Raw genomic sequence first — 27,148 nt, forward strand, 5'->3', positions numbered from 1 at the left:
AAAACGGTACAGCTGCTACAAAAAACAGTGTGGAAGTTTCTTGAAAGTAGAACTACGTATGAGCCAACAATCCCACTACTGAGAATTGATCCTAAGGAATCAAAATCAGGATCCTGAAGAGATATCTGCACTCCCATGTTCATTCCTAACAACCTAAACGTCCATGGAGAGATGAACAGACAAAGCAAATGTACATACGATAAATTACTACTCTGAGTTAAACAAGGAGGATATTCTGCAATATGTGACAATGTGAATGAACCCTGAGGACATTACGCTAAGTGAGATAAGATTCCACTAATAAGAGGTATCTAAAATAGTCAAATTCATAGCATCAAAGAATGGAATAGTGGCTGGAGAGAGGGGAAAACGGGGAGTCACTAATCAATGGACATAAAGTCTCAGTTAGACAAGATGAAAAAGCTGTAGAGATCAGTTGGACAACACTGAACCCACAGTCTACAATAATTTGTTGCACACTTAAGAATGTGTTAAAAGGGTAGTCTCATATTAAGTGTTCCTACTCTACGATAAAATAACATTTTTTTTTTTAAAGGGGAAAAAAGAAGGTGGGTCTTCCCGAGCTGAACACAGAGCACATCCTGGAAGGGAGGTGCTTGCTTCTGGGTCTTCTTGGAAGGGGCGTGTCCTCAGCACAGCAGAGCTCCTTGTTTCCTGGCAACCTCAGTCCATACACACACTCAGGGGCGACACATATACTGAGAGTGGTGGGTTCAAACCCGGCCCCAGCCAAACTGCAACAAAAAAATAGGCGGGCGTTGAGGCACCGGTAGTCCCAGCTACTCAGGAGGCTGAGGCAAGAGAATCGCCTAAGCCTAAGAGCTGGAGTTTGCTGTGAGCTGTGACAACACAGCATTCTACCCAGGGCAACAAAGTGAGACTCTGTCTCTAAAAACAAACAAACAAAAAAACATACACACTCGCAGTGGGTGCCTGATGGGAACTTTATACAACAGCCTGCAGTCTCTGGTTTTCGTCTCTGGCTAAAGGCCAAAGGAAATAGGAAACCTGTTTACCCTGGTTCCCCATCAGTTTAAATTGAGCAGCTGTCACAGTACAGCATAGGGTTGGGGCCTTGCTATGTGATCCTGGTAGGCCACATCATCCCCAGGGGCATTTGTTCATTTATTCACGAATTTATCAGGCACCTACCTTGTACCAGGCACTATTTTAGCCCCTGGGAAGATAGCAGTGAAAAAACAGCCCCTGTCTCCTGGGTGTTCCCATTCAGGAGGCCAATCTACACATCTGGGTGGTTATCTCCACCTGGCAGGCGGGCATGAACGGGACAGCACACGCTGTGTGCCCAGCCCCACGCCTGCACAGCTCAATGCAAGCACTTCTTTGCCTCCTAGGTCCGGTGTCCTCCCAGAGTCATCCTAGCCCATTCAAATTAAGAATCAGCTCAACACGGCTTAGGACTGACAGACCTGAATTTTAAAAGCTGTCCTCTCTACCAAATCAGGGTTTCAGGAATAAACATTGACACCACGGTGCTGCGTGAAGCTGATTTCCATCTTTCTCACACGGAAAGGAAATCCCAAGTGTGCAGGTGTTTTTCACTTTTACAGTCTCACTCGGTACCTTTAAACTCCCCAGGAGCTAGCTGGTTACCAGGTTAATTAACTTGGGCCAGCCTCAGTCTCTCCACCCATGACACTAACACAATTTAAGTGTTTACCATGTTGCCAGGCTCTATGCTAAGTGCTTTGCGTGGATTATCTCTCACTATTTGAGGCAGGTATCCTAAAAAATGCCTATACCTCGCCAGGTCTATTGCAAGGATTAAGTAGGATAATGTATGCCAGGAATTTAAGATAACACCTGGAACACAGTTAAATCAACGCTCTACAAATGTTAGCAATTATTATCAGCTTTTGGTTATATTTTATTTTCATTTTACAGAGGGTGGAAAGTGAGGCTCAGAAAGATTAGGTCATACAAACAGCAAGTGGTGGAGCTAGGAACTATGTGGGTGCTACATCTGGGCTCTATTCATCTCCCCAATGGAAAAGACCTGACAGCACCCTACCTTACTTCCTCATACCTAAGAGAAAACCACAAAAAGCTTGTCACAGCCTCTGGGTAGGTGGGAGAAAGGGCTCCTCCGTCTTGTTGCTCCAGCTCTCCCTGGCTGTGCTAGTCAGCACTCACATACCAAGTGAACTTGCTCACCAGGAGATAAGGGAGCCAGCAATGTCCCAGCCCAGATAAGAGCAGCTTGGACCACCCACAGGTTTAGACATTAACTTTTATAGCCCAAAGGCATCAGGGCCAGCAGCAGGATCAGGCAGCACTGTCACAGCCTCAGATGTCCCAAAGAGACAACTAAGTACCTTCAATACACAGGTGAGCCCTCAACACCCCAGGGGCCACTCAGTGCTCTGGGCCTAGGTCCCCTGACCTCCCTGTCTTTTCTGGAGGCCAGCAGCAAATACTGGGTACACAAAAGGTGCTCAGTAAATGCAGGTGGCAAAACTCCTAGACATGAAAGTAAATAAAGCACAGCCATGAGGTCTAGATGTGGTCCCAGATCTGCCACTGTCCTCCTGTGGGGCTGTCCTAACCTCTTTCCTGCCTTAGGCCTCTGTTGTTTTCCCACCTGGAAAATGTAGGTTTCAACATCTTTAAGGGCATTTGCAACATGAACATTTATTTGGAAGGGTCACTTTATACCATCCATTAGCACAGCCTGGGACCTAATATGTAATCAGCAAGGGTTTGCTGAGTGAGCGAATGAATGAATGAATATGAATGAAAACTGTCAATGGCCTTAAGGTGCCAAGAAATCAGGGCAGAATAGCCAAAAGGCGATTAACACAGACCACAGCCAGTTTCTGCAAACAAAACTGGACAGAAGCAAGCTAGTCCTGCCCTCTGCTGCCACTGAGAGAGTAGAGATGATGGCTGCCATTATTGAGCACTTAGTGTTCACCTGGCACTGTGCTAAGCCCTGCGTAAGCATTCCTTTACTTAACCCCTGAGCAACTACACTCACCTCTACTAGACAGATGGGGAAGCTGAGATTTAGTGGGAAGGGACTTCCCTAAAGCCACTCAGCTCCTCAGTGACAGAACAAGGGTATAAACCCAGATTGGTCTGTCTCAAGACAAAGACAGCTGAACTGTGTAGCCATGGGCAAGCTGCTCTCCCTCTCTGGGCTTGGTTCTCCCTGTAGAAGTAGAGGTAGGTGCTGCAATCACCCCCTAGGACCCTTGCACTGAGAGACCCTGCTGGGCATGGACTGGGAACTTCCCAGCCTCCCCAATACCCCACCCATGCAGAAGATACAAGTTTCTGATTATTCAACCAAGGCCTATAGAAGGAAGTCCCTAGAGAAAACCACTAAAAAACACAACAGTCAACACTAAAATATCCCCAGCTTATCTGTAGCCTGTTCTCATAGGTGGAGTCCCAGAATCTCTGCATCTCAGAGCTTTGGGCCAAACAACGTGGCCATTGACTAGAGCAGCCCACGCCAAAAGGCCTCCCAGGAACACTGGCCTTGTTTCTCCACCCCCCAGCCCCACCCACCACATTTGCAGAAAGCCTGGGGAAAGAATTCTAGGCTCCCTTAGAGCCTGTGTGAACCAAGCTCCCCAGGATGGTGCCTGGGGCAGAGGGAATGACCTTGGGCTCCCAGCACGTGGGGAGAAGGCAGGAGTTCTGCCAAGGCAGATGGGAGGAACTGAGTCCAGTGAGCCTCTAAGCCTATCTGGCACATTCTATGCCCCTTAGTCACAGACCCTGGGGTAGGGACAATTCAGACAAAGCCCCCACCCCATTTAACAGGAGACTTAGGTGACTCCATAACCAAATGCATTTGTTCAAGTCCCAAGGTGTCTTGGAATGGAACCAAGTGTGATTCAAATACAGGGATGCCTAACTAAAACTACCTAGCCTAGAGGTCAGGAGCACTTGCTTTGAGGTCAAAGTCCCCCAAGCTTGAGTCCATACCACAATTTAGAAAATGCCATGATCAGGGTTGTTTCAGATTCTGACTAGAGACAAAATGTAGTTTCAGCCCTAGCGGAGAGACAAAGGCAGTTCTGTACCTGCACAGACAACTCTGGTCCATCTGACAGTCTCTCTTAACTGGCCACAAGTCCTTCAAGCCAGCTGTGCCAGGAATAGTGCCAGCCAGAGAGGAATGTGCCAGGGCCATGCCCCTGCCCTGAGGAAGTGACCATCAAGGTGGAGGGTCAGGAGGGATGGACTCATGAACCCTAAGTGTAAGTGAGCAAGGGCAGAGAGAAATGCAGACAGTAAGTGTGGACGGCCCTCCTGGTAGGAGATAACATATTCAGTTCCACTTATTAAAGGTTCTGAAGCCTCTGAGTTGGTCCGTGAGGGACAGATAGGACTTGAAGCCAAGGGGGAGGAGGTGGCCAGGAAGATGACTGGGGGCAATGCCATGCAATTGCACTGTCAGGGCTCAGCATGGGCATTCAAGTCTCACAACATCCCTAAAAGTAGCCCTGAGCCCTCCTCAACTCATTCCCTGAGGGACACAAGTCTATAGAATCGAAGCATCTGAGTGAATGAAGATGACCACAGAGTTTCAGCTGTGGAGCCATACACACCTGGGTTCCAATTCTAGTCTGACGCTAATGGAATGACCTTGGGAAAAACAACCTCGGAGAGCTGAGCCTCAGTTTGCTCCTCTGTAAAGTGGGGGCAATTGTAAGACCTGCCTTTTAGGTCTTGGTCACATGGGATGACACAGAGAAAGCCCATGGCTCAGTACCCAGCATCCGGTGAGTGCACCACAACTGTAAATAACATGCAAAAACTGAAGTGATCAGGTCACATTCAGAGACAAACCAGACCCCAGTCGTGCCCCATGACAAGGTGAAGAAACAGCAGGTGCTTGGGGCAAGGCCACGGATTCCAAAGGACAATAAAAGATAACCATGTGCACATGCACACCGCCCCCAGAGCCACATGTCCACAGCACATATCACCATCTGACAAATTATACGTTCTTACAATTTTATTCTGTTGCCTGCCTTCCCACCCTCATGCCCGCCCTCTGCAGAATGCACATTTCCTAAGAGCAGGCCTTTGTAGACACAAAGCACTGAAAGTCGTTTGACACACAGTTGCTGCTTGGGGAAAATGAGTTAGCGAGTGACCGAGTAAGTGGACAAATAACGGCTACCCTGCCCACTCCAGAAGGTGGGGGTCCAATCACGTGAGCGCATGGATATGGAATGCCAGATACAGGTGGTGTCATCACAATGCGGACAGAGGCCATGACCCCTGCAAGTGCTAATGGTTCCACCAGGGAGAACTCATGGAGGCCAGGAAGGAGGAAGCAGCCCAAGAAACACAAGGAAAACAGAACACAGCCCCACCGGCCACCAGGCCTCTGCGTTTAGACCTCCAGGACTGAAATTATCTGCTCTCACCAGGGACCAAGAAGGAGCATGAATCCAGAACTCTCACCTGGGTGGCGTGGGACAGGGCCAGAGCATGAACCATCTAAGGAGGCAGCCGCACTGGGGTGGGGGGCTCATAGGTACTGGACAAGATGCGGCCCGTGCAGCCAGAGGGGCTGACCCCTCAGACCAAGTCAGACATCTAAATTCTTTTTTTTTGGTTGCAGTTTGGCCAGGGCCGGGTCTTGAACCCGCCACCCTCGGCATATGGGGCCAGCGCCCTACCCACTGAGCCATAGGCGCCGCCCGACATCTAAATTCTTTTTTTTTTTTTTTTTGCTCCAGTCAATGAAAGGGTAACTTTATTGAGGCTCCAGGGCCATGGGGATTGGGCAGGAGGCTGCCCTGTGGAGAAAGGGCCTTATTTGACCTTCTTCTTGGGGCGCAGATTGTTGGTGTGGCCACACTTTTTCTTGCGGCAGTTGACAGCACGGGGGTGCAAGCGAGCATAACATTTGCGGCAGATCATCTTGTCGCAGTTGTACTTCTGGGCAAGCTGGCGGAGGGAAGGTTCAATGATGCCACCTCTCAGACGAAGCACCAGGTGCAGGGTAGACTCTTTCTGGATGTTGTAATCTGAAAGAGTGCGGCCATCCTCAAGCTGTTTGCCTGCAAATATCAGACGCTGCTGGTCAGGTGGAATGCCCTCCTTATCTTGGATTTTGGCTTTGACATTCTCGATGGTGTCACTGGGCTCGACCTCAAGGGTGATGGTCTTGCCCGTCAGGGTCTTCACAAAGATCTGCATCTCTGTGTCTGCCGCGCGGCCGCAGCAACCGACCAGCTCGGTCGCCTCGTTGAAAAGAAAAAGGACATCTAAATTCTTATATGAAAGGCTCTGATTCACAAGGCTCACACCAATTCAATAAGTGATAAAAAGCCTGCCCTTGTCGTAGCCTGTGCTCCGTCTAGACTGGGAGTGGCACCCCTGTCCTACTAGCCGGTGCCTGGCTTGGAGGCACACTGTGTAAGCCACAAGCAGTCTCTGGCTGTCCTATCACTCCCACTGTCGGCCAGCTAGGTTTCCAACCCCAGACACACTGCTAGGAGGTCAGTGCCACCACCTGTGACATGCAGGTAAGGAACCTGAGGCTCAGGGGCATGGAGAGACATGTCAGGACAGGGTGCAGCCACGTACCACCTCTGCTGTGTGAGTGATTGGCTGAAAGAAAGAGGGTATGAGTGACAGAGAATGGTAGGGAGGGTCCCAACAACTGGGTGCCCCCACAGGCCAATCCAGGGGAGAGCAAGGTTGGTGAATGCCAGGGAATCCCAGGAGAAACAAGACCCCAGAGCCTACGGAAAGGGGTCTTGGCACACAAAACTGCCCCAAATGGCTGCCCACGTGACCACAGACCAAGCATTCAGAATCACAGAGCTATACAGCTAGCAAAAAATGAGCAGACTCGGTTAAAGGATCTCCTTTAACCCTTCCAAGTCTCTGGGGTGACAGATTAGGAAACAGAGACCCAGGATGGTGCTTGTCTGGGGTCTCATGGCAAAGTGATCCCAGATCCAGGTAGAACTCGGGTCTGCTGTCTCCAGCTCAGGACTCCTGACTACACTGACAGACTTCTAATTGACACTGTGCTAGTGTAATTAGTGTAACTGGTGTGAGCCTTTGTGAATATGGCTTCCTGATGTCACCTTCTCTCTCTGTATAGTTCGGGGGTTTTAAGACCACATGGGCAATCTCTGTTAGTGACTAAGGGCTGGCCTCTAAACCCAAGGTGACAAGCCACAGAAACTGTGGCCCATATGTGGTCATGCGTGGATGGTCGTATGTGGATATGCGGATAGCAGACCCCTCCCGCCCACAGCCTGAACTGTGACCTTGGGACCTGCACTTCCTCTTTGTAGGATGTTCACGATGAGACAAGAACAGTCCAAAAGCCCCATAGTCACGCCTTCAGGGTAACCACGGTGCAAGCCAACTCCCTCAAATCTTTCCTCAAATTTTCAGGAGTGTTTTGAGGCAAGGCCTCCTCAAAGGGACCTTGGCTACTTTGGATGATCGGGCCCCTCACCCTCCAAGGCCAAGCACTCACATCCTGCCTCCTTGAGTTTCCCTGACACACACAGCTACCACGGGTAGATTTCACACCAGGTCCTGGGCCTGGGATTGTAGAAAACAGAAAGCCAAGAAAATAAAGGAGAGGCATGATGGTGACCGCTGATACTTACTGAAGGCTTTCCGGTGCCCAGCCTTGCTCTACACTTTTTTCTATTATTTAATGGCTGTCTAAATGGCTCATGTTAGCTCTTTTCTTCTTTCAGATACTACTGCGAGAGCCCATTTTAAAGATGAGAAAACTAAGGCATAAAAAGGGAAGAAGGAGGATATCTGTCCAGGTCCCAAGGTTAGTAAGTGTTAGGCGGGAGGGGGATTTCTTTTTTTTTTTTTTGTAGAGACAGAGTCTCACTGTACCGCCCTTGGTAGAGTGCCGTGGCGTCACACGGCTCACAGCAACCTCTAACTCTTGAGCTTACGCGATTCTCTTGCCTCAGCCTCCCAAGTAGCTGGGACTACAGGCGCCCGCCACAACACCCGGCTATTTTTTTGTTGCAGTTTTGGCCGGGGCTGGGCTTGAACCCTCCACCCTCGGCATATGGGGCCGGTGCCCTACCCGCTGAGCCACAGGCGCCGCCTGGGAGGGGGATTTCAACCAGCAGTTTCTGGAATCAGAAATGTTTACATTTTTTCAAACCAAAGATCTGTACCATTTGGGGCCCTGCCTCTCACTCTCCTAAGCATCTCCTCCTGCACACATACATATGCATCTCCCTGTGCGCGCACACGTGCACACACACACACACACACACACACACGCCTACCTCTTGAAACACTCTCATGAAGTTCACAGACCCGCCTAGAAGCCTAATTTTGGACAACATAGGCCAGGAGTCCTGGCTTAAACGTCCACCAAGACTGGGCTTACTTATGGGGTACAGCAGGCTGTGTATATGAAAAACTGTCCTCTTACACACTCTCCTGGGAACCATCTTCGTTATCTTTACTTTTCTCAGTTTTAAAAGAGATATAAGGTGGGCAGCTGGGCAGCACCTGTGGCTCAAAGGGGTAGGGCACTGGCCCCAGCCCCAGCCAAAAAACTGCAAAAAAAAAAAAAAAAAAAGAAAGAAAAAAAGAAATATAAGGTAAGAAATACATGTTTCATTTCTTCTGAATTCTACTACAGGAAAAGCAGTGCATGTCACATGCCAATGACAGTCTTCAGTTTCAGTATTGGGGATACGATAAGGCGCAGGAAGTTCTGAGGCTAATCAGAGCGCACACTGTGCCTGAGGGATAGTTGTTCCTGAACCCCCGGCAAGTGCTGCCCTGCAGAAACATCTCTAGATTGCTCAGAAAAAGTCAGAAGGCCGGTATTTTATGTGAAATCTGACAAAAATGCTAACAACAAATTTTTAAAAACATCACATACACTAAACTGAATAGTGTGTGCAGCCCCAATCTGGCCCCATATGTGACCCTGCTGTAAGGGTTCACACACACAGGTGGGGGCTGTGGCTCTCTGTCTGGCGTGGTAGACACCACCCTACTGTCCCCAACAGCAGGAGGGTCTAAGTGGTAGAGATCAATGAATACTTCTCAACCAGGGATGATCTGCCCCCCAGGGGACATTTGGCAACATCTGGAGATATTTATGGTTGTCTAGGGTGGAAGGTGGGTTTAGCACCTAGTGAGGAGAGGCCAGGGAAGCTGCAAAACATCCCACAATGTACAGGAAAGCCCCCCAGTGAAGAATCATCCCATCCCAAAGGTCCACAGCATTGAGGTTGAGGAACTCTGGACCAGACCTCAAAAGGCTTAGGAGGTGCTGGGGGAGGGGTCAGGGGAGGCTAGTTACCCAACTCAGGGCAGCTGTTTGCTCTGTTGCCCTTGAAGACTTCCACAGATATTTCAACATGAGAGTCCAGAGCTAAAGACACTGCAGTGTGGGTATAGATCATGAGCACCAAGAAGGCCGTGGGGGCAAGACCGCTGGCCTCTGGGTAGAGACAGTTATGTTCAAGCCCAGACCCTGTCTACCCCCACAAGTGACCCTAGACAAGTCACTGTGACCCTCACCACCTTGATCCCAAGAGACTATTCCTAACCACTGACCTTGGGGGGCTTGGTACCACCCAAACATCCCTACTACAAGAGTGCCCTTGAGCATGTCCCCAGGTGGAGGCCCTGAGAGCAGAAGGTGAGGCTGGGGGGCCTCGTACAGCACGAAGGGCTGAAAGTCCTCCTCCTCAGTTCTCTTTCACCCTCCCACATCCAGTGGGGCTAATGCCCTAAAGAGTCCCCTTGTGAAATATCCTGGGAGGGCTACGCCCAGGCCAAAGGCTTTGGCAGGCAAAGGGGTCAGGCAAGAACTCAACAGAATTGGTTTATTTTCTTTTATTTCTATTTATAGTAAGTAGGTCCTAGTTTTCCATTTAGGGTAGTAAGGTGACAGTTTCTTTTTAAATAAATGTATTTAATTTCTAAAAAGTGAGTCACTTCAAAAATAAAATTAACTATTAAGGAGGTAGTAGAATAATGAGGTTTCAAAGAAGCAGCCCTACCTCGAGTGTCTTACAAAGCACATTGTTATGGCTGATAATTACAGATGAGCAAGTTCATACCCAGGGAAAAATTTCAGGAAGACTTCAAGGCTGTAGAGGCCTTTCAATGTCAAGCTAAAGAGTCATTACTTTGGTAATCAGCCTGGAGATTCCTGGGCTGATAAACTTGTTGCAAAAGACTTCTGACCAGACAAGGACTTTGACCTTCACCGGTGCTGAGTCTCCAGAACAGGCCTGCTATGCCTGCAACAGGCCTTCCCTCACTCTGAGTACCCTGACGTCACCTTCTTATTGTGACATGATCATTGTGAAGCCTCCTTAAGGTTCACCTGGTTAAAGGCAGAGAAGCCAGAAGACAAGGGTCTGCAGGAAATGGAGAGGTCAGACAGGGCAGTGGGAACGGAAAGAAAGACCTGGTAGTGGTGAGGAATGGTCTCTTGGGACCAAGGTGATAAGGGTCAGAGTGACCTGTGCAGGGTCACTTGTGGGAGCAGAGGAGAGACGGGGTAATGGCATCTATTTCACACTCACTGTGCCAGACACTGCTGCCCAGACCTGAACTGTATGTCTCATTTAACCCTCAACATGACACTATGGGCCAGGTTTCTTTTCACCCTCTTTATCTTTAGAGATAAAGATAAACCACCTGGGGTTTTAGCTACTCTCTGAGGCTTCTAAAGAGATACAGAAATAGAGCCTCAGAGATTAGCTAAAACCCCAGCTGGTGCCAAGAGCCAAGACTAGACCCAGTTTCTTCACCATAGGGCTGGGGAGACAACAGAATCAGGGACCAAACTAGGGGCCTACTTAAAACCCCCAGAAGTTTCCCAACACCTCCAGTGAGATCAAGATACCCACACCCCCTCACCCCAGCTCCTACTACCCCACCCCCAGCCCAGCCCCTGGCCCCTCAGCACCTCAAGCAGTAAGCAATCTCTACCTCAGAGCCTCAGTGCTGGCTACTTCCCCCAAACCCTCCTCTAACCCCTGCTTCTCAAACATTACCCCCTTAGGGAGCCACCCCCCCATCATGCCATGTTTCAGCTATAAATCTGTGACTCCTGAAGTTATATCCATCGTGGTCCTTACCTCAGTTATGTGTTTATATATGCTGTCAGCCATCTCCCCCAGCTATCTCCAGGAGGGTCTCTGCCTCTCTCCTCTGCCATGCTCTGGCCACAACAGTACCTTCTGTCTGGTCCTCTACTGGCTCCTGCCACAGGGCCTTTGCACTTCCTATGCCCCCCCCCCGAAAAGTATCTTTTCCTGGCACTTTCTACCTCCGAATATTTGGAGGTCTGCCTCCATGTCTTCCTTTGGGCCTGGCTAAAATGTTACCTTATGATACAGGCTTTCCTCGTGCACCTGCTTCTGCTCCTGACCCTGACTCCAGGAATGCCTATGGCACTACCTCATTGGCTTTTCTTCCACACACTTACCATTTGCTCAAGTCCTCTCATTTACTTCTTTATTGGCTCTCCTGCTCTGTTTCTGCACCAGACTTTGAGCCTGTGAGGCCAAGGGACCTTCCACCCCTGTGTTAGTGACATAACGTTTGTAGCTTGAACTTGATCATGGACATTTACGCTACAGAAATGGGCAAATGCCATAAGCCAGAGTTTTTCTTCTCAAAAATCTGATCATTAAACACTGACCAGGGGGTGGGGCCTTAGTGTGTGTCACACTTTATGGGGGCAAGACATGATTGCAAGAGGGACTTTACCTAACAATTGCAATCTGTGTAACTGGCTTATTGTACCCTCAATGAATCCCCAACAATAAAAATAAATAAATAAATAAATAAAAACACTGACCAGCACACTATTCTCTCTCGCTCGCTTGAAAGACATCCCCACAGACCAAAATCTGGCTCAAGGATGGGGGTGAGGGGTGAGCACAGTCATGAATCAGAGGAAATTCACGAGGTCAGAGTTTCCTGCATTCACTCATTTTATGGACCTGGGTGCAATCTAGAGCCTCACTCTCTGTGCCATCCAATAAAGTAGCCCCTAACCACATGTGGCCAGCAAGCACTTGGATGTGGCTAGTGTGGAACTAATGTGTCACTTCATTCACTTATATTTAAATTTTAAAACTGACAATTCAGTTATCACAACTGTTCAAGAATACTGGAACAACCTGGGTATGTGAATCTACATGTTTCAGCTATAAATTTGTGACATCTAAATACAGACCAAGGATTTCTGATGAAAATTTAGCTCCTGGGGCGGCGCCTTTGGCCCAGTGAGTAGGGCACCAGCCCCATATACCAAGGGTGGCGGGTTCGAACCCAACCCCAGCCAAACTGCAACAACAAAAAGAAATAGCTTGGCATTGTGGCGGGCGCCTGTAGTCCCAGCTACTCAGGAGGCTGAGGCAAGAGAATCACCTAAGCCCAAGAGCTGGAGGTTGCTGTGAGCTGTGATACTACAGCACTCTACAGAGGGTGATAAAGTGAGACTCTGTCTCTAAAAAAAAAAGACACATTGAATCTGAAGACTAGAATGTAAAAGTAAAATAGCTCATTATAATTTAGATATTGATCACATGTCCAAATGATTGTTTTTATATACTAGTTTAAATAAATATTACTTAAACTAATTTCATCTGTTTATCTTCATTTTTTTTTTTTTTTTTTTTTTAGAGACAGAGTCTCACTGTACCGCCCTCTGGTAGAGTGCCGTGGCGTCACACGGCTCACAGCAACCTCTAACTCTCGGGCTTACGCAATTCTCTTGCCTCAGCCTCCTGAGCAGCTGGGACTACAGGCGCCCGCCACAACACCCGGCTATTTTTTTTTTTTTTTGTTACAGTTTGGCCGGGGCTGGGTTTGAACCCGCCACCCTCGGCATATGGGGCCGGCGCCCTACTCACTGAGCCACAGGCGCCGCCCTATCTTCATTCTTTTTGACATGTCCATTAGAAATTTAAAATTATCTGTGCAGCTCACATTATATGTCTATTGGAAGGCACTGGCCTGGAGCACTTTGGGCTGTCCCCCACTCACCATTTGATATTCAAAAGCAGAAGTGGTACTAAGAAACCACTAGAAGGGTGGTTTCTTATTCCTTTGCTACATTTACAAATTCAGGAAGAAAATGAGCTAATCTTGTCAGATGTTGCTTGGGGTGGGTGGTTTGGTGAGTGACCTCCACGCCCTACTCAGGAAAGAAGTCGGTCCCTGGCTGCCGTGGCTACAGAAGGGACCCAGGACATTTGGGCAACAACCAATTTCCCACCTCAAAGTCACTAGAAGCAGATCTCAGGTCCAGGACTGGTTTTATCCAAGATACTGACAGGAAAAAGCTGGCCCCTATGGCCTAACTCACAAAATACCAGGCCTAACCACAAGATGGGCCTGAGAACCATCACACAGAGGAAATACCACAGGGGCAGTGTTATCTTTCAACCTTGTATCTCAGAACCACAAGACTTCCCTTCTATGCTTTGGCACACGTTGGACACTCTACTTAATCTCCTTCTTTCTCTTATCCCTCTGGAGAACTCCTATGCATCCTGCAAGATCCAGTTCAAATGTCCCTTCCTTTGAAGACTTTCTTGACTAGATGATGTTACACATCACATCCTTAGGCTTCTGGCCTAGTCTATTCTTACCAATTACTGAACAGCCTCAAGGTCTTTGCTCTGGCCCTTTCAAAGCTGACTTCTTTCTAAAGCACAGAAAACTATGCTTCCCCTGTAGGAACCTGCCACTGGGTCCTCATTACCTAAAATGGGGGATCTCAAACTTAAATGTGTCACATGTTAAAAGAGTCGCATGGAAGGCTCCTTAAAAGCAGATTGCTGGCCAGGCAAAGTGGCTCACGCCTGTAATCCTAGCACTCTGGGAGGCCAGGCAGGTAGACTGCCTGAGCTCACAGGTTCAAGACCAGCCTCAGCCTCATCTCTAAAATAACCGGACATTGTAGAGGGCACCTGTAGTCCCAGCTACTTGGGAGGCTGAGGCAAGAGAATCGCTTGAGCCCAAGAGTTGGAGGTGGTTGTGAGCTGTGATGCCATGGCATTCTAATAAGGGCAACAAAGTGAGACTCTGTCTCAAAAAAGAAAAATTAAATAAAGGCTCGGCGCCTATAGCTCTGCAACTAGGGCGCAAGCCACATATACGGGGGTTGACATGTTTGAACCCGACCTGGGCCTACCAAACAATGACGACTACAACAACAAAAGTATAGCCCTTGAAGTATAGCCCTTGGGCCAGCTGTGTGAGCTGGGACCTTGTTAGATGCGCAGATTATCAGGCCCCACCCCAGACCTACTGGATCAGAAACTCTGAAGTAGGTCACAGAAATCTGCTGTGTGTGTGTGTGTGTGTGTGTGTGTGTGTGTGAAACAAAGTCTCATTATGTCACCCTCGGTAGAGTGCCATGGCATTACAGCTCATAGCAACCTCAAACTCTTGGGCTTAAGCGATTCTCTGGCCTCAGCCTCCCAAGTAGCTGGGACTACAAGTACCCACCAAAACGCCTGGCTATTTCTTTTTTTTGCAGTTTGGCCAGGGCCAGGCTTGAACCAGCCACCCTCAGTATATGGGGCCAGCACCCTACCCACTGAGCCACAGGTGCTGCCCCAAGATTATCTTAATATATAAATTTGAAAAAGTGGCTGGGCACAGTGGCTCATGTCTGTAATCCTAGCACTCTGAGAAATGAGGCGTGTGGATAGCTTGAGCTCACGGGTTCAAGACCAGCCTGAGCAAAAAGCAAGACCCCATCTCTACTAAAAATAGAAAAACTGAGGTAAGAGAATCGCTTGAGCCCAAGATTTGGAGGTTACTGTGAGCTATGCCACAGTACTCTACCACGGTGACAGCTTTGAGACTGTCTCAAAAAAAAGTAAATGATAAAGTAGCTGGTATTCTATAAGTTCACCATTTACTAAAACTCTGTGTGTATAGGAAAATTCTAGAAAAATGGCTAAGTTTGGATGGCTTAATTGTTTTGTCTTTTGCTTTTCTGTATATTCTCACTTTTCTCTAATGACCATATACATAATATTCATGTAAATTCTTAAAAGTAGAAAAAACTTGTTAAAAAGCAGTTCCATGAGTAAGGACAGAGGAAATGTGTGGTCTCTGCTACATCAGCCTTAGCTGTATGACTATGAGCAAGGGGACTACCCTGACCCTGTTCTTTCCCTGGAAAAGGCTGACCACTGGGTGACTCTTTACCTTGGTCCACTCCACTCCCAAGGTCCTCAAAGACAATGGATAAAGAAGGGTTTTGAAATCCAAAGCTGACAATCATGTGGTGATGTTTTTTACTCCCCCACTGCCGCCTAAGCAGATTCCCAAGGAGATGCTCAAAGAGGTAAAGGAAAGTTCGCCACAGTACTAGAGGAGCTGGTTTTAGCAGAGCTCCGGGTGGGTTAGAAAGGCCAAATCCTCATCCCCACCCCGCCCCCGCCACTAGCTTCCGTTTACCGGGCTCCAGTTTTCTAATCTGTAAAATGAGAGGGATAAACAGTGGCTTCTAGACAATCCTTTGGTTTTCTTTTTTTTTTTTTTTGGCCGGGGCTGGGTTTGAACCCGCCACCTCCGGCATATGGGACCAGCGCCCTACCCGCTGAGCCACAGGCGCCGCCCGTCCTTTGGTTTTCTTAAGCAGCAAGATTCTTTTCTCCAAGGAAACATGTATTTCTTCATTTAGCATCAGCAATTTTATTCCTTAAAAATCAGATATTCTGTGCAAAAAAAACAAAAAACTGAAAGTCAAACAATCCTCCTGCCTCAGCCTCCTGAACAGTTGAAACTACAGGCACTGGGTGGCACCTGTGGCTCAAAGGGGTAGTGTGCCGGCCCCATATGCTGAAGGTGGAGGGTTCGAACCCAGCCCCTACCAAAAACTGCAAAAAAAAAAAAAAAAAAGAGAGAGAGAGAGGTTTGGGGGCGGCCCTGTGGCCCAAAAGAGTAAGGCGCCAGCCCCATATGCCAGAGGTGGTGGGTTCAAACCCAGCCCTGGCCAAAAACTGCAAAAAAAATAAAAAGAAACTACAGGCACTGGCACGATGCCCAGCTAATTTTTCTATTTTTTTAGAGACAGGATTTCACTGTTGCTCAGGTTGGTCTTGAACTCCTGACCTCAAGGGATCTCCTCCCCCTCCCTCTGCCTCCTAGAGTGCTAGGATTATAGGTGTGAATCACTGCACTCAGCCTACTTCCCATTATTTTAAGTGGAAATTAATCATACAGTATTTTATGTCAACCCTGAACTCTCTACCAATTTCCTAAACAGTCACTAAAACCCAGTAAAACTCTCTCTATACATAATAAACCATCATGACAGTACAAAGAATGCAGAAGGCAACCCTTCCCGATCACCAGACAATTACTAACCACTGTTAACGAGCACTGTGGGCTCTGGGCTCCCGCAACACCTGAGAGGCCCAGTGCTACGGAGCCTCGGTTTCCTTTTCAAAACATCCACATGTGATTCTGATGTTCTTCCAATCACATCTAGAATCCACTCAAGACATTTCCTGTACATCCTTTTGTTACAAATATTGTACTGACTATTGGGGACAAAAATACTATGTTTTGCATTTTTTTAAAAATGGCCAAAAATAACAGTAGGGAGATGTATGTCCTGGGAAATCTGCGTTTGATGAAGTGAGAGGTATTAATACTAGAATACTGGGATGGGAGCACTCTGCAGGCAGGCTTATCCTATGAAAACCAGGAGCACTCCACAATTCCCTATGGAAGTTGAGGGGGAAATGCTGAGTTTGGAAGATGGGGCTTGAAGCTGCATCTGCTCTGTGTCCATCAGCGGATGAAGATGCTGCTGGAGAAGGGGGGCTGGCCAAGGGCCACCTTCTTTAGTGCCGCCATCAGGAGGAATGGCCACAGAGCAGCTGCAGCGTGGGAGAAGAGGTACTGGTACTGAAAATGCTACCGTCAACCCTAAGTGGGCTCTCACGTGTGCTGGTCACTCTCTTAGCACCTACAATGAATTAATTCATTTAATCCCCGCAACAGCTCTATGAGCTAGGTACTATTATTATCCCCATCTCACAGGTGGAGAAACCGAGGTATAGAGAGGTTAAGAACTTGTCTAGGGTTATCCAGCTGGCAAAGAGCATGGCTGGGATGTGAGGCCAGGCAGTGGAGCTTCAGAGGCCCTTCCTGCTCTGAATCACTGGTGTTACACCCAAGGGGAAAGTCTCCATGGGAAGGGGAGAACAGGGGGCTTCTCCTTGCTCTGACCCTTGTCCTCAAAGCAGATGCCAAGAAAAGAGTTGAAGACGTGAAGATAGGCTAGCCCTGGAGCAGCAGGCCATGGGGGCCCAGTGGATGGGGGCAGGGTTGGGGAGGAAAAGCCTTACCCACAGCTTTCCATCATAGTAGTAGGCTCCTAGGAGCTTCACGATGTAGGGGTGGTCGCAGGTGGCCAGGATCTCTATCTCCACGATGTAGTCCTCCAGCTCCTCCTCACTCTTGGTCTCAATGACTTTGGCTGCAGCCAAGGCACCCGTCTCCTTATTCTTGGCCTGCAAAGGGGAGACAGAGCAGGTCAACAAGCCACGCTTGGCAGAAAACGGAGTCCTGGAAGCCAGCCAGAGAGCACCTCATGGGTGTGAAAACAGAGGCCGGATGTCCAGATGGGGGTTGAGATGCTGAATGGGGACTACATTGTTCTTGACAATGGCCAGTGTGGCACATCATGTCAGCACAGAGGAGCACGTGTGAGAAACAGCATCCGTGTTTAATAACAATGACAATAATAAGTACCATACACCCATACTATGGAATAATAAAAATATAAGAACAGAGCTGGGTGCATCTGTGCACACTTGTAATCCCAGCTACCTCACAGGCTGAGGTGGGAGGATTGCTTGAGCCCAGGAGTTTTTTATTGTTGTTGTTTTGAGACAGAGCCTCAAGCCATCACCCTCGGTAAAGTGCCGTAGCATCACAGCTCACAGCAACCTCCAACTCCTGGGCTCAAGCAATTCTCCTGCCTCAGCCTCCGAAGTAGCTGGGACTACAGGCGCTTGCCACAACACCAGGCTATTTTTTGGTTACAGTCGTCATTGTTGTTTGGCGGGCCCAGGCTGGATTCAAACCCCCCAGCTCAGGTGTACGTGGCTGGTGCACTAGCTGCTTGAGCCACAGGTGCCAAGCTGAGCCCAGGAGTTTGAGACCAGCCTGGGCAACATAGTAAAACTTTGTCCCCCGCCCACCATCACCAAAAATACAAGAACAGGTCAGCTCTACAAATATAAATGTACAAATATTATTGATTTATTCGGTAAAAAAAATCCAAGTCAATGAGCAATTAAAAGTGGCACCATACAGGCGGCGCCTGTGGCTCAAAGGAGCAGGGCGCCAGCCCCATATCCCAGAGGTGACAGGTTCAAATCCAGACCTGGCCAAAAACTGCAAAAAAAAAAAAAAAAAGTGGCACCATACTTTTTGTATGAAAAATGGAAAATTAGATTTTCTTTTTTTTATTATTTTTTATTTATTATTTTTTTTTTTTTGTGGTTTTTGGCTGGGGCTGGGTTTGAACCCGCCACCTCTGGCATATGGGACCAGCGCCCTACTCCTTGAGCCACAGGCACCGCCCCGGAAAATTAGATTTTCATACATATTCACACATATCTGTACATGCGTGGAATGATAAGGAAAGATACTGCCTGACAGCAAGCTGGGGAGGGATCTAAAGTGAGATGACAACCAAAGGGCACTTTCACTTTTTAGACTGTTTAAATTTTTTTTTTTTTTTGAGACAGAGTCTCTCTTTATATCCCTCAGTAGAGTGCTTTGGCGTCACAGCTCACAGCAACCTCCAACTCTTGGACTCAAGCGATCCCCTTGCCTCAGCCTCCCGAGTAGCTGGGACTACAGGTGCCTGCCACAACACCCGGCTATTTTTAGACACAAGGTCTAGCTCTGGCTCAGGCTGGTCTCAAACCGGTGAACTCAGGCAATCCACCCACCTAGGCCTCCCAGAGTGCTAGGATGAAAGGCATGAGTCACCACACCCCGCCTAAAACGTTAATAGGAATGTTTCATGGATTTATTTTTTTTTTTTCCACATATACAGGGTGACCATAAAGTTCATGTGCAACTTGATGTGCAACTGCGTACAAACTTTATGGCCGCCCTGTACTAAATATAGAATGAAAACCAGGTTTAAGTAAGTGCCCACCAGTTACAATGGAATTGCTTCCTAGGCACATGTCACCCGGGCAAAACAAATGTTTCCTATTTGATGAAAAAGAAAGTAACCTACTAGAACGGCTACAATCAGAAAATGGAAAATAACGAGTGTTGGTAAGGATGCGGAGAAATTAGAACCCTGTGCATTGCTGGTGGGAATGTAAAATGGTGTAGCCACCATGGAAAACAGTTGGACCTTTCTCAAAAGATTAAATAGACCTATCACACGACCCAGTGACTCTGCTCATAGGTACATCCCCAAAAATCTGAAAGCAGGAACTATTTGTACACCCATGTTCAGAGCAGCATCAGTCACAGTAGCCAAAGGTAGACGCAACCATACATCCGTTATCCGATGAATGGATAAACAAAACGTGGTATAATATATACAAACAATGGAAAATTGTTCAGCCGTAAAAAGGAAGGAAATTCTGACACATGCAGCAGCCTGGATAAACCTTGAAGACATTACAGTAGGGGAAAAAAGCCAGTCACAGCAGGACAAACTCCTGCTGATTCCACTAATACGAGGTACCTAGAGGAGTTGAAGTCATAAGTGGAACAGAGGTTACCAGGGCCTGGGGGAGTTATTGTTCAGTTGGTAGGGAGATTTTTTTTGAAGATGACGAAAAATGTGGGAAATAGATAGCAGTGATGGTTAGATAGCTACTGAACTGTAGCTTACAGTTATTTAAGCAGTTTATTTAATAGTTATTATTTAATGGCACTAAACTGTATACTTATGAATGTTATATATGTTATGTTGCTACAATTCAAAACGGGAGAGATAAATAACCAGTAAATGGAGCAAGCAGTCCCACCCATTCCACACACTAAGCTGGTGTCCAGGAAATGGAGGTGAGGACCCTCGGCTCCCTCCAAGGGCCTGCAGGCCTCAGGGGCTGATACAGGGAGCACCTTGTCCAACAGGATGCATAGGATTCCAGGGTTGAAAAAGAACACATTTCCCTGGGTGGCTCCTAAAAGCCCACTGCTCACCTGGGTAATCTGAACAGCAATCTATAGCAAAGCACAGGAAAAATGGGCGTTGCTGGAGTCAATGAGCATTGTAGCTTGGTCTCCACCTCAGCATCTTCCTGGGGGTGATACTGACCACACCCTACCCTTGCTTCCTGCAACACCTCTGGAACCTGGCTCCACTGAAAACACAACGGGTGAGAGACTCCTGCAGGTCTAGCCCCTACTCCACAGATGGCAATGCACAGTCAGTCACGTGATTATCACAACGACCAGCACCTCAATTTCCCCCATTCTACAGATGAACACCCAAGCCCAAGTTTAGAGAAGAAATGTGATGGGACCAGCCCAAGCAAGAGTGAGACCCTGGCTGAGACCCCCTCTAAAAATACTCGGGCATTGTAGTGGGCACCTATAGTCCCAGCTACTTGAGAGGCTGAGGCAAGAGAATCACTTGAGCCCAAGAGTCTGAGGTTTGAGTTATGATGCCATAGCACTCTACCAAGAGAGACCAAGTGAGACTCTGTCTCAAAAAAAGAGGGCGACACCTGTGGCTCAAGGAGTAGGGTGCCAGCCCCATATACCAGAGGTGGTGGGTTCAAACCCAGCCCCAGTCAAAAACTGCAAAAATAAAAAAAGAAAGAAAGAAATATGAAAAAAGAAAGAAAGATGATGGGAACTAGAAAAGTGGCACCAGAATTTGTATGTGGGTCACCTAATGTCAAAATTCTGTGCACTTCCCACTACTGTACAAGGTCTCCCTGTAATCTCCAGAACTCAGAAGCCCCTAAAATCAGATGTCAACACTTGTGAGAGCTACTGGGCCAGCCCTACAAAGGGCACCCACTATATGTAAACAGAGCCACCTTCTCTCTGGCCAGTTCAAGGTAGCTGGAGAGACAGCCCTTTCCTGAAAGTGACAAGACCCTATCCTAATGAGCAGGTTTGGGAACTGGGCCAGGGCATCTAACCCTGCCCCAGGGAACCTTCTGGAAGGAAGTGATGCTGAGGGGGTGATGTAAATAGGCAATTTAATGTTTGTGTGCATTTGGTACACTTAATGCTCAGTTTAGGGAATTGTTTCGTTAATTGAGCTGCAAAGCCCCCAGCATCCCCCACAGTGACAACAACAGTTTCTCATTTACCTGCAAGGACACGGGTCTACACTCCTTATATGGTAATTCATTTATCTCCTCAATGGATGCTGTAGGTGCTATTATTCTTTCCTGTACAGATGCAGAGACTGAGGCAGAGTGGATCTGGGACACTGGCAGTCCCAAGGATAGGTCTGCACACTCTTGGCAGCCACATTCTTCCATCAAAGTCACTCCTGAGCCAAAATCTATGACACCTCCCACATTAGGGCCAAGAGCCTCATTCAGGAAAGGGAATTTCATATAGGGCCGTTCCCAGGGCCAGTCTTTGCTCTACAATTTATCTGCACCCTGGGCCCTACCTCAGTGGGGTTCTCTCCCCCTAAACTTAGAACGTCTTAGAAACCTATAAACTAAGTAATGGGGGTGGGCACACACATGCATTCTCTCTCTCGTACACACCTTCTCTTTTTTTCACATACACATAACTGATTCCGTACTACCCTTTTCATTTCCTGTAAAGCTGATTTTTTTTTTTAACATCCCCACTAGAGAGCTAAGCAAGGAACCATTCACTCCTGTATAACTCCTCTCCCTCCGCCCCCTCTCCAAACCCAAAAAGGAGTTAGGTTAGCTCTGTTCCCTTATAGACAGGAGGTTGAGGGCTTAGTGGGTAGCCAAAGCTAGGGCAAGTGACCAAGACAGCTGCCCTGACCATGCTCGTCAATCATTCACTTTTCACTCCTGAGAGCTGGTGAAGGCTGCAAGTCACCTTTTCCTGAGTTTCCTGAAAAGGGATGTTTTCCCCTGAACATAGAGGAGGCCCGGGCAAGACCATTTCCATGAGTGCACAAACCCTGCCTTTCCTGCCACCTGACAGGCAGCACTGACCACAAGGCTGGGCCTCCAGCCGGATGCCAGTGTCAACACGGAGCACACCCACTGCCCAGGACCTCACTCAGACTCCACAGAGACCAGCGCCTGCCAGAGATGGGTTAGTAGAAACCATGGACCCATGAGTAACTTGGTCAAAATTAAATTCCTTCACAGCCTGGCTGTGAACATAATGGCTAATGATAGAAACAGCTATATGGGTGAACATTAGGGAAGTTAGGATTATGGGAATAGAGTTAGATTGACATAATGATGAAATAATTGTATGAAAAGTTTTGTGATCCTGGTCAGGTGTGCAGGATAATGGGAGAGGACATGAGCCTCCACAAAGAACATACTATACTGGGGGCTTCACGAGACAGCTTGGCACAAACATCAAAGGACTTCAGGAAAAAGATCTGCAAGGGCCTGGCTGGAGGCAGAAAGGACCCCAGGAAAAATGTCCATAAGAACATCGCTAGGGCCTAAAACGACCCCAGGAAAAAGGTGCATAAGGCCAGAATGTTTATTGCAGCCCAATTTGTAATTGCCAAGACGTGGAAATAGCCCAAGTGCCCATCGACCCATGAATGGATTAACAAATTACACCATGGAATAGATGGATATTTCACATCTTTTATGTTTACCTGGACGGAGCTGAAACATATTCTTCTTAGTAAGTATCTCAAGAATGGGGAAAAAAAGTATCCAGTGTATTCAATACTACTATGAAATCAATATATAATCACCCACACATGCATATGAATGGCAAAACATTACTATAGTCCAGGAAGTAGACGGGAAGAGGAGAGAGAGGGGAAGGGAGGGAGGATATGGGAGGAGGGAGGGTATTTGGGGTGACCTCACCTAATATGCATGATGCAATTGTACATTTCAAATCTATTAAGAAATGAGTATAATTGTGATAGTTGTATTACTTAATTCAATGTAAGCATTTCACGTTGTATATCAAAGCAGTACCCTGAACCCATGAATGCATCAATGTACAAAGTTATGATTTAATAAAAAATGATAATAAAAAAAAGGTGCATAAGGGTCTGGCTGGGGCCTAAAGCCATTTTAGGACAGCACGTACAGCTGACTCATTGGGTAAGAAAGACTAGTTTTTATGGGTGTGAGATAAAAGGATTCACCTTTTTTTCTCACAGCATAGAAACCCATCAACTAGGGTGGTGCCGGTGGCTCAGTGAGCAGGGCACCAGCCCCATATACCAAGGGTGGTGGGTTCGAACCCAGCCCCAGCCAAACTGCAACCAAAAAATAGCCAGGAGTTGTGGTGGACGCCTGTAGTCCCAGCTACTCAGGAGGCTGAGGATTCCTAAGAGAGAAGAGAATCGCCTAAGCCCAAGAGGTGGAGGTTGCTGTGAGCTGTGATGCCATGGCACTGTACTGAGGGCGACAAAGAAAGTCACTGTGTCTTAAAAAAAAAAAAAGAAAAGAAACCCATCAACTAATGAGCCAAGGTGTCAACTAATCTGCCCCACAGGACCACAGAGGATTTAACTGGGTGGTATCTAGTCCCAAAGTCCATGTTCACTTTTCCTTTGTTTTCTGTAATCCTATTAAGAGATTGATAAGCATCCTAACAAGTAAAAATAATGAAAGAAGCTAAAGAGTAATTGAATGGAGAATTAGGGCATTAGAAACCACAAGGATGATGTATGTTGTTGTTGTTGCAAACACCCATTTGCTGATCAGGAGAAGTAATAAAAACTGAGTGCCTCTGGAGTTTGGGGTCATCTCTGTCTCTCGCACAAAAGGCGTTGATTCCCGGGGGCCCACTCTATAAATTCTACTCTATTTCTACTGTATTTACTTTCTTCATTCCCTCTTCACTGCCGAGCATTGGGGACACTCACAGGTTTTATGGGGACTGGATCCCTCACAGCTAAGAGCCCTCGCTGTGAGCCAAGACAGATAATAAATGATATTTCTCACTTCATCCTCCATCCAGCCCTTGAAATACTACCAGTCCCAGTTTGCAGATGAGAAACTGATATTCAGAGAGGTGGGAATGATTTGTCTGAGGTCACACAGCAAGTGAGGGTGGAAGGCAAATGCTAGATCCAACTGCAAGCCCGCCTGGCTCAAAGCTCCCAATCACTTCCCAAGGACCCTTATTGGCAAGTACCCAGGATTCCAAGCTCCACCTTCTTTTGCTAAAAATAAATGACAATCATAGCCAATAGGGAGCACTCTTACTGCCAGAGTGTTTGGCGGCTTCCACTGCTCAGCCAGAATTCAATCTGCCAACAAACCATTACAGCCGGCATCAGCCAGGGCGCCCATTTCCCAAACAAGCTGACTAAGGGAGAGGTATCAAGACCATCAGAATTGTGAGTTGTGGTGGTGTCCTGACTCCAGTCAGTGTTCTCTTCACTACATGATGATGCCAGGAAGCATCTTATATTCCTTATCCACTCATCCAACCACTATTTACTTGGCCAAACGAAGTGTGAAGCACTTTTCTAGTGAACAAGACAGCTTCTGCCTAGGAGAATTTGCATGTGGAATCATTGCCTTCCCATTGCATAATTTGCCCTTCCCTGATTTTTCTTCAGTGGAACTAATCCACCCCCACTGCCAGTCACTGACCTGCAGTGAACCTGATTCCATGGCCCACTGATCCAAAAGTCAGTGGGCAACTCATTCTGGCCAATCAGAACATTGCATTCCCTCTGGTCCCAGTGATTGGCTCAGGAATAGGCATGTGATCAAGTCAGCCAATGAAGTGCAACCTCAGGACAACTGCTGAGACAGCTGAGATTGCACAAGCCAGAGCCATTCTGCCCCAGGGTAACCTGAAAAGGCACTAGACCCAAGAGAGGATGTGAGAAGATACCGTTTGATCTCTTTATTAAGAGCCCTATTTTATATATATATATAAACTGATGTTCAGAGAGAGGAAGCAATTAGCCCAAGGTCACACAGCAGGCACATAACAGGGCTGGGAGGTAAATTCTGGCCTGTGGGGCTTTAAAGGCCATGTACCTGACCACTTAGCCAGAGGTGCCTGTAAAATCTGCAAAAGTCCTTTCTGGACCTCAGTTTCCCCTCTATACAAAAGTAGGGCAGGGAAATGATACCCCAGCTCTCTCCACACTTTGATGTCAGGCCATCTTAAGGAGTGGGTGGGTCTTGGAAAGCTCAGTAGTCCAAGTAGACGGGTACTATGGGAGTTGACAGGCAAGAAATCATATGCAGGGCCAGGTTCGATGGTTCACACCTGTAATCCTACCCTCTGGGAGGCTGAGGTAGGTAGATTGCTTGAGCTCAGGAGTTCGAAACCAGCCTAAACAAGTCAGACCCCCATCTGTACTAAAAATACAGTAATTAAAAAAATCCTAGCCAGGCATGCTGGCACATGCCTGCAGTCCCAACTACTCGGGAGGCTGAGGCAAGAGGACTGTTTGGACCCAGGAGTTTGAGGTTGCTGTGAACTACGATGATGCCCTGGCACTTTACCCAGGGTGACAGAATGTAAGACTTGGTCTCAAAAATGAATAAATAGGGCGGCGCCTGTGGCTCAGCGGGTAGGGCGCCAGTCCCATATGCTGGAGGTGGCGGGTTCAAACCCAGCCCCAGCCAAAAAAAAAAAAATGAATAAATAATAAATAAAAGAAATCACATACAGAACAAGTGGCTGTCTGTGGGCCTCTGACGTCCATCTCTCCCACCAGCTAAGACAAGGCTGGGGTCCAGCAGAGGACGGGAGGAGCCCCAACCCAGACCTCCACTGCTGGCGGCAGTGACTAAAGCCTCAGCCCACAGCCTTGAGAGCAGATACACAGTGGCCACTTGTGTTTTCTGGCCCAGGAACCTCTGTGGGAACAATCCTCCCCCTTGTGCTGGTGCAGGGCCAGCCTGGAGGAGGCAGGGGCAACCCTTCCAGCTGGGAGCCCTGCCCCACCCAAGGGGCCCAGTCAGGGGCTGAGGGCTCCCTATGAGACAGACACACAGCAGCCAGCAGAGGACCTCTCCCAGGCTCTTCCCTTGCTTCCTAGTTACCAGCTGATCACGGTATCCCTCCGCTCTCCTGCTGGGAAAATGCTGTTATCAAAGAACTTAGGAACCAGAGAGAACTTTAGCCACCACTCCAAAACTCCAGGTCCCTAATCCCCACTCTGAAGATGAAGAAACTCAGCCCACAAAGGCAAATCCAGAGACCACGATCCAAGATGAGACATTTGTCTCATCTGTAAAACAGCAGCACATGGCCTGCCACAAGAAAATTAAATGAGAACACAAGAGCAAAGAGCAGGGGAGTGGGGCGGGGCAGGGCACTCCTGATGCCACCCCTAACTTCTGTCCTGGGAGCTCCTGGAGCTGCCTGGAAATATGAATCTTGGGGAACCTGGCCAGCATCCATTTCTCCTTGGGGATTCGACACGCATGTTTCCTTTGGAAACTGCCTTGCCCTTGCTCTCAATCCAAGGGATTCATGTTGGGCTAACCCCACAGGGGTTCCAGGTACACACCCCAGGCCCAGTCAAAGTGCTGAACTCTGTCTCAGTCATTGGTTCAAAGATGCCTGGACGTGTGATCTAAAGGAGGCAAACAGGTTCATACCTTGGTGGTTCTTTTGTTTTTGCTTTTTTGCTAAAGTTATCAGGAAGATAATTTTTGCTTTCTCTGAGGCTGCTAAACTGGTAGAGTGGAAGGCTGAAGGGTCTTACAGCCCACCTTGCTACTCCTCTGGAGAGGCTGTCTGGCTGAGGCCAGCAGGAGAGAAGCAGGGCCTACAAATGGAAGCGACCTGAGTGCTGATGACTCTGGAGCGCCTGGAGCCAGCTGTTCCTGAAGGCGGGACCTACCCTTACACTATTCAGTTATGTGAACCAATAAACTCCCTGCGGAATCCTATCATTTGCTAGCAAGAAGGATGTAAGTTTCCCATTTCTGGGGCTGTATATAAACTGATGTTCAGAGAGAGGAAGCAATTAGCCCAAGAAAGCAAACATCTA

At 47.9% G+C, this 27,148-nt stretch overlaps 2 protein-coding genes across 3 annotated transcripts in view; both read right to left on the bottom strand.

Moving 5' to 3' along the window:
• The window catches only part of STK10 (serine/threonine kinase 10), a 140,831-nt gene that overhangs the window by 94,619 nt on the left and 19,064 nt on the right, over positions 1 to 27,148 (bottom strand). For both annotated transcript variants that reach the window (XM_053567350.1, XM_053567351.1), the window contains exon 2: positions 17,379 to 17,543. In XM_053567350.1, coding sequence (XP_053423325.1) covers positions 17,379 to 17,543 — 165 coding nt within the window. The remainder of the gene's footprint in view (positions 1 to 17,378; positions 17,544 to 27,148) is intronic.
• LOC128569233 (ubiquitin-60S ribosomal protein L40) lies at positions 5,740 to 6,272 on the bottom strand. Its single transcript, XM_053567362.1, has one exon. It carries the CDS (start codon positions 6,208 to 6,210, stop codon positions 5,824 to 5,826), a length of 387 nt encoding a protein of 128 aa, XP_053423337.1. The 5' UTR covers positions 6,211 to 6,272; the 3' UTR covers positions 5,740 to 5,823.

This window comes from Nycticebus coucang, chromosome 17 (assembly GCF_027406575.1).
Source record: "Nycticebus coucang isolate mNycCou1 chromosome 17, mNycCou1.pri, whole genome shotgun sequence".
NCBI lineage: Eukaryota > Metazoa > Chordata > Mammalia > Primates > Lorisidae > Nycticebus > Nycticebus coucang.

What these genes read in the sequence shown, in the direction of transcription:
- LOC128569233 (XM_053567362.1), bottom strand. Translation starts at nt 6,210, where the DNA reads ATGCAGATCTTTGTGAAGACCCTGACGGGCAAGACCATCACCCTTGAG.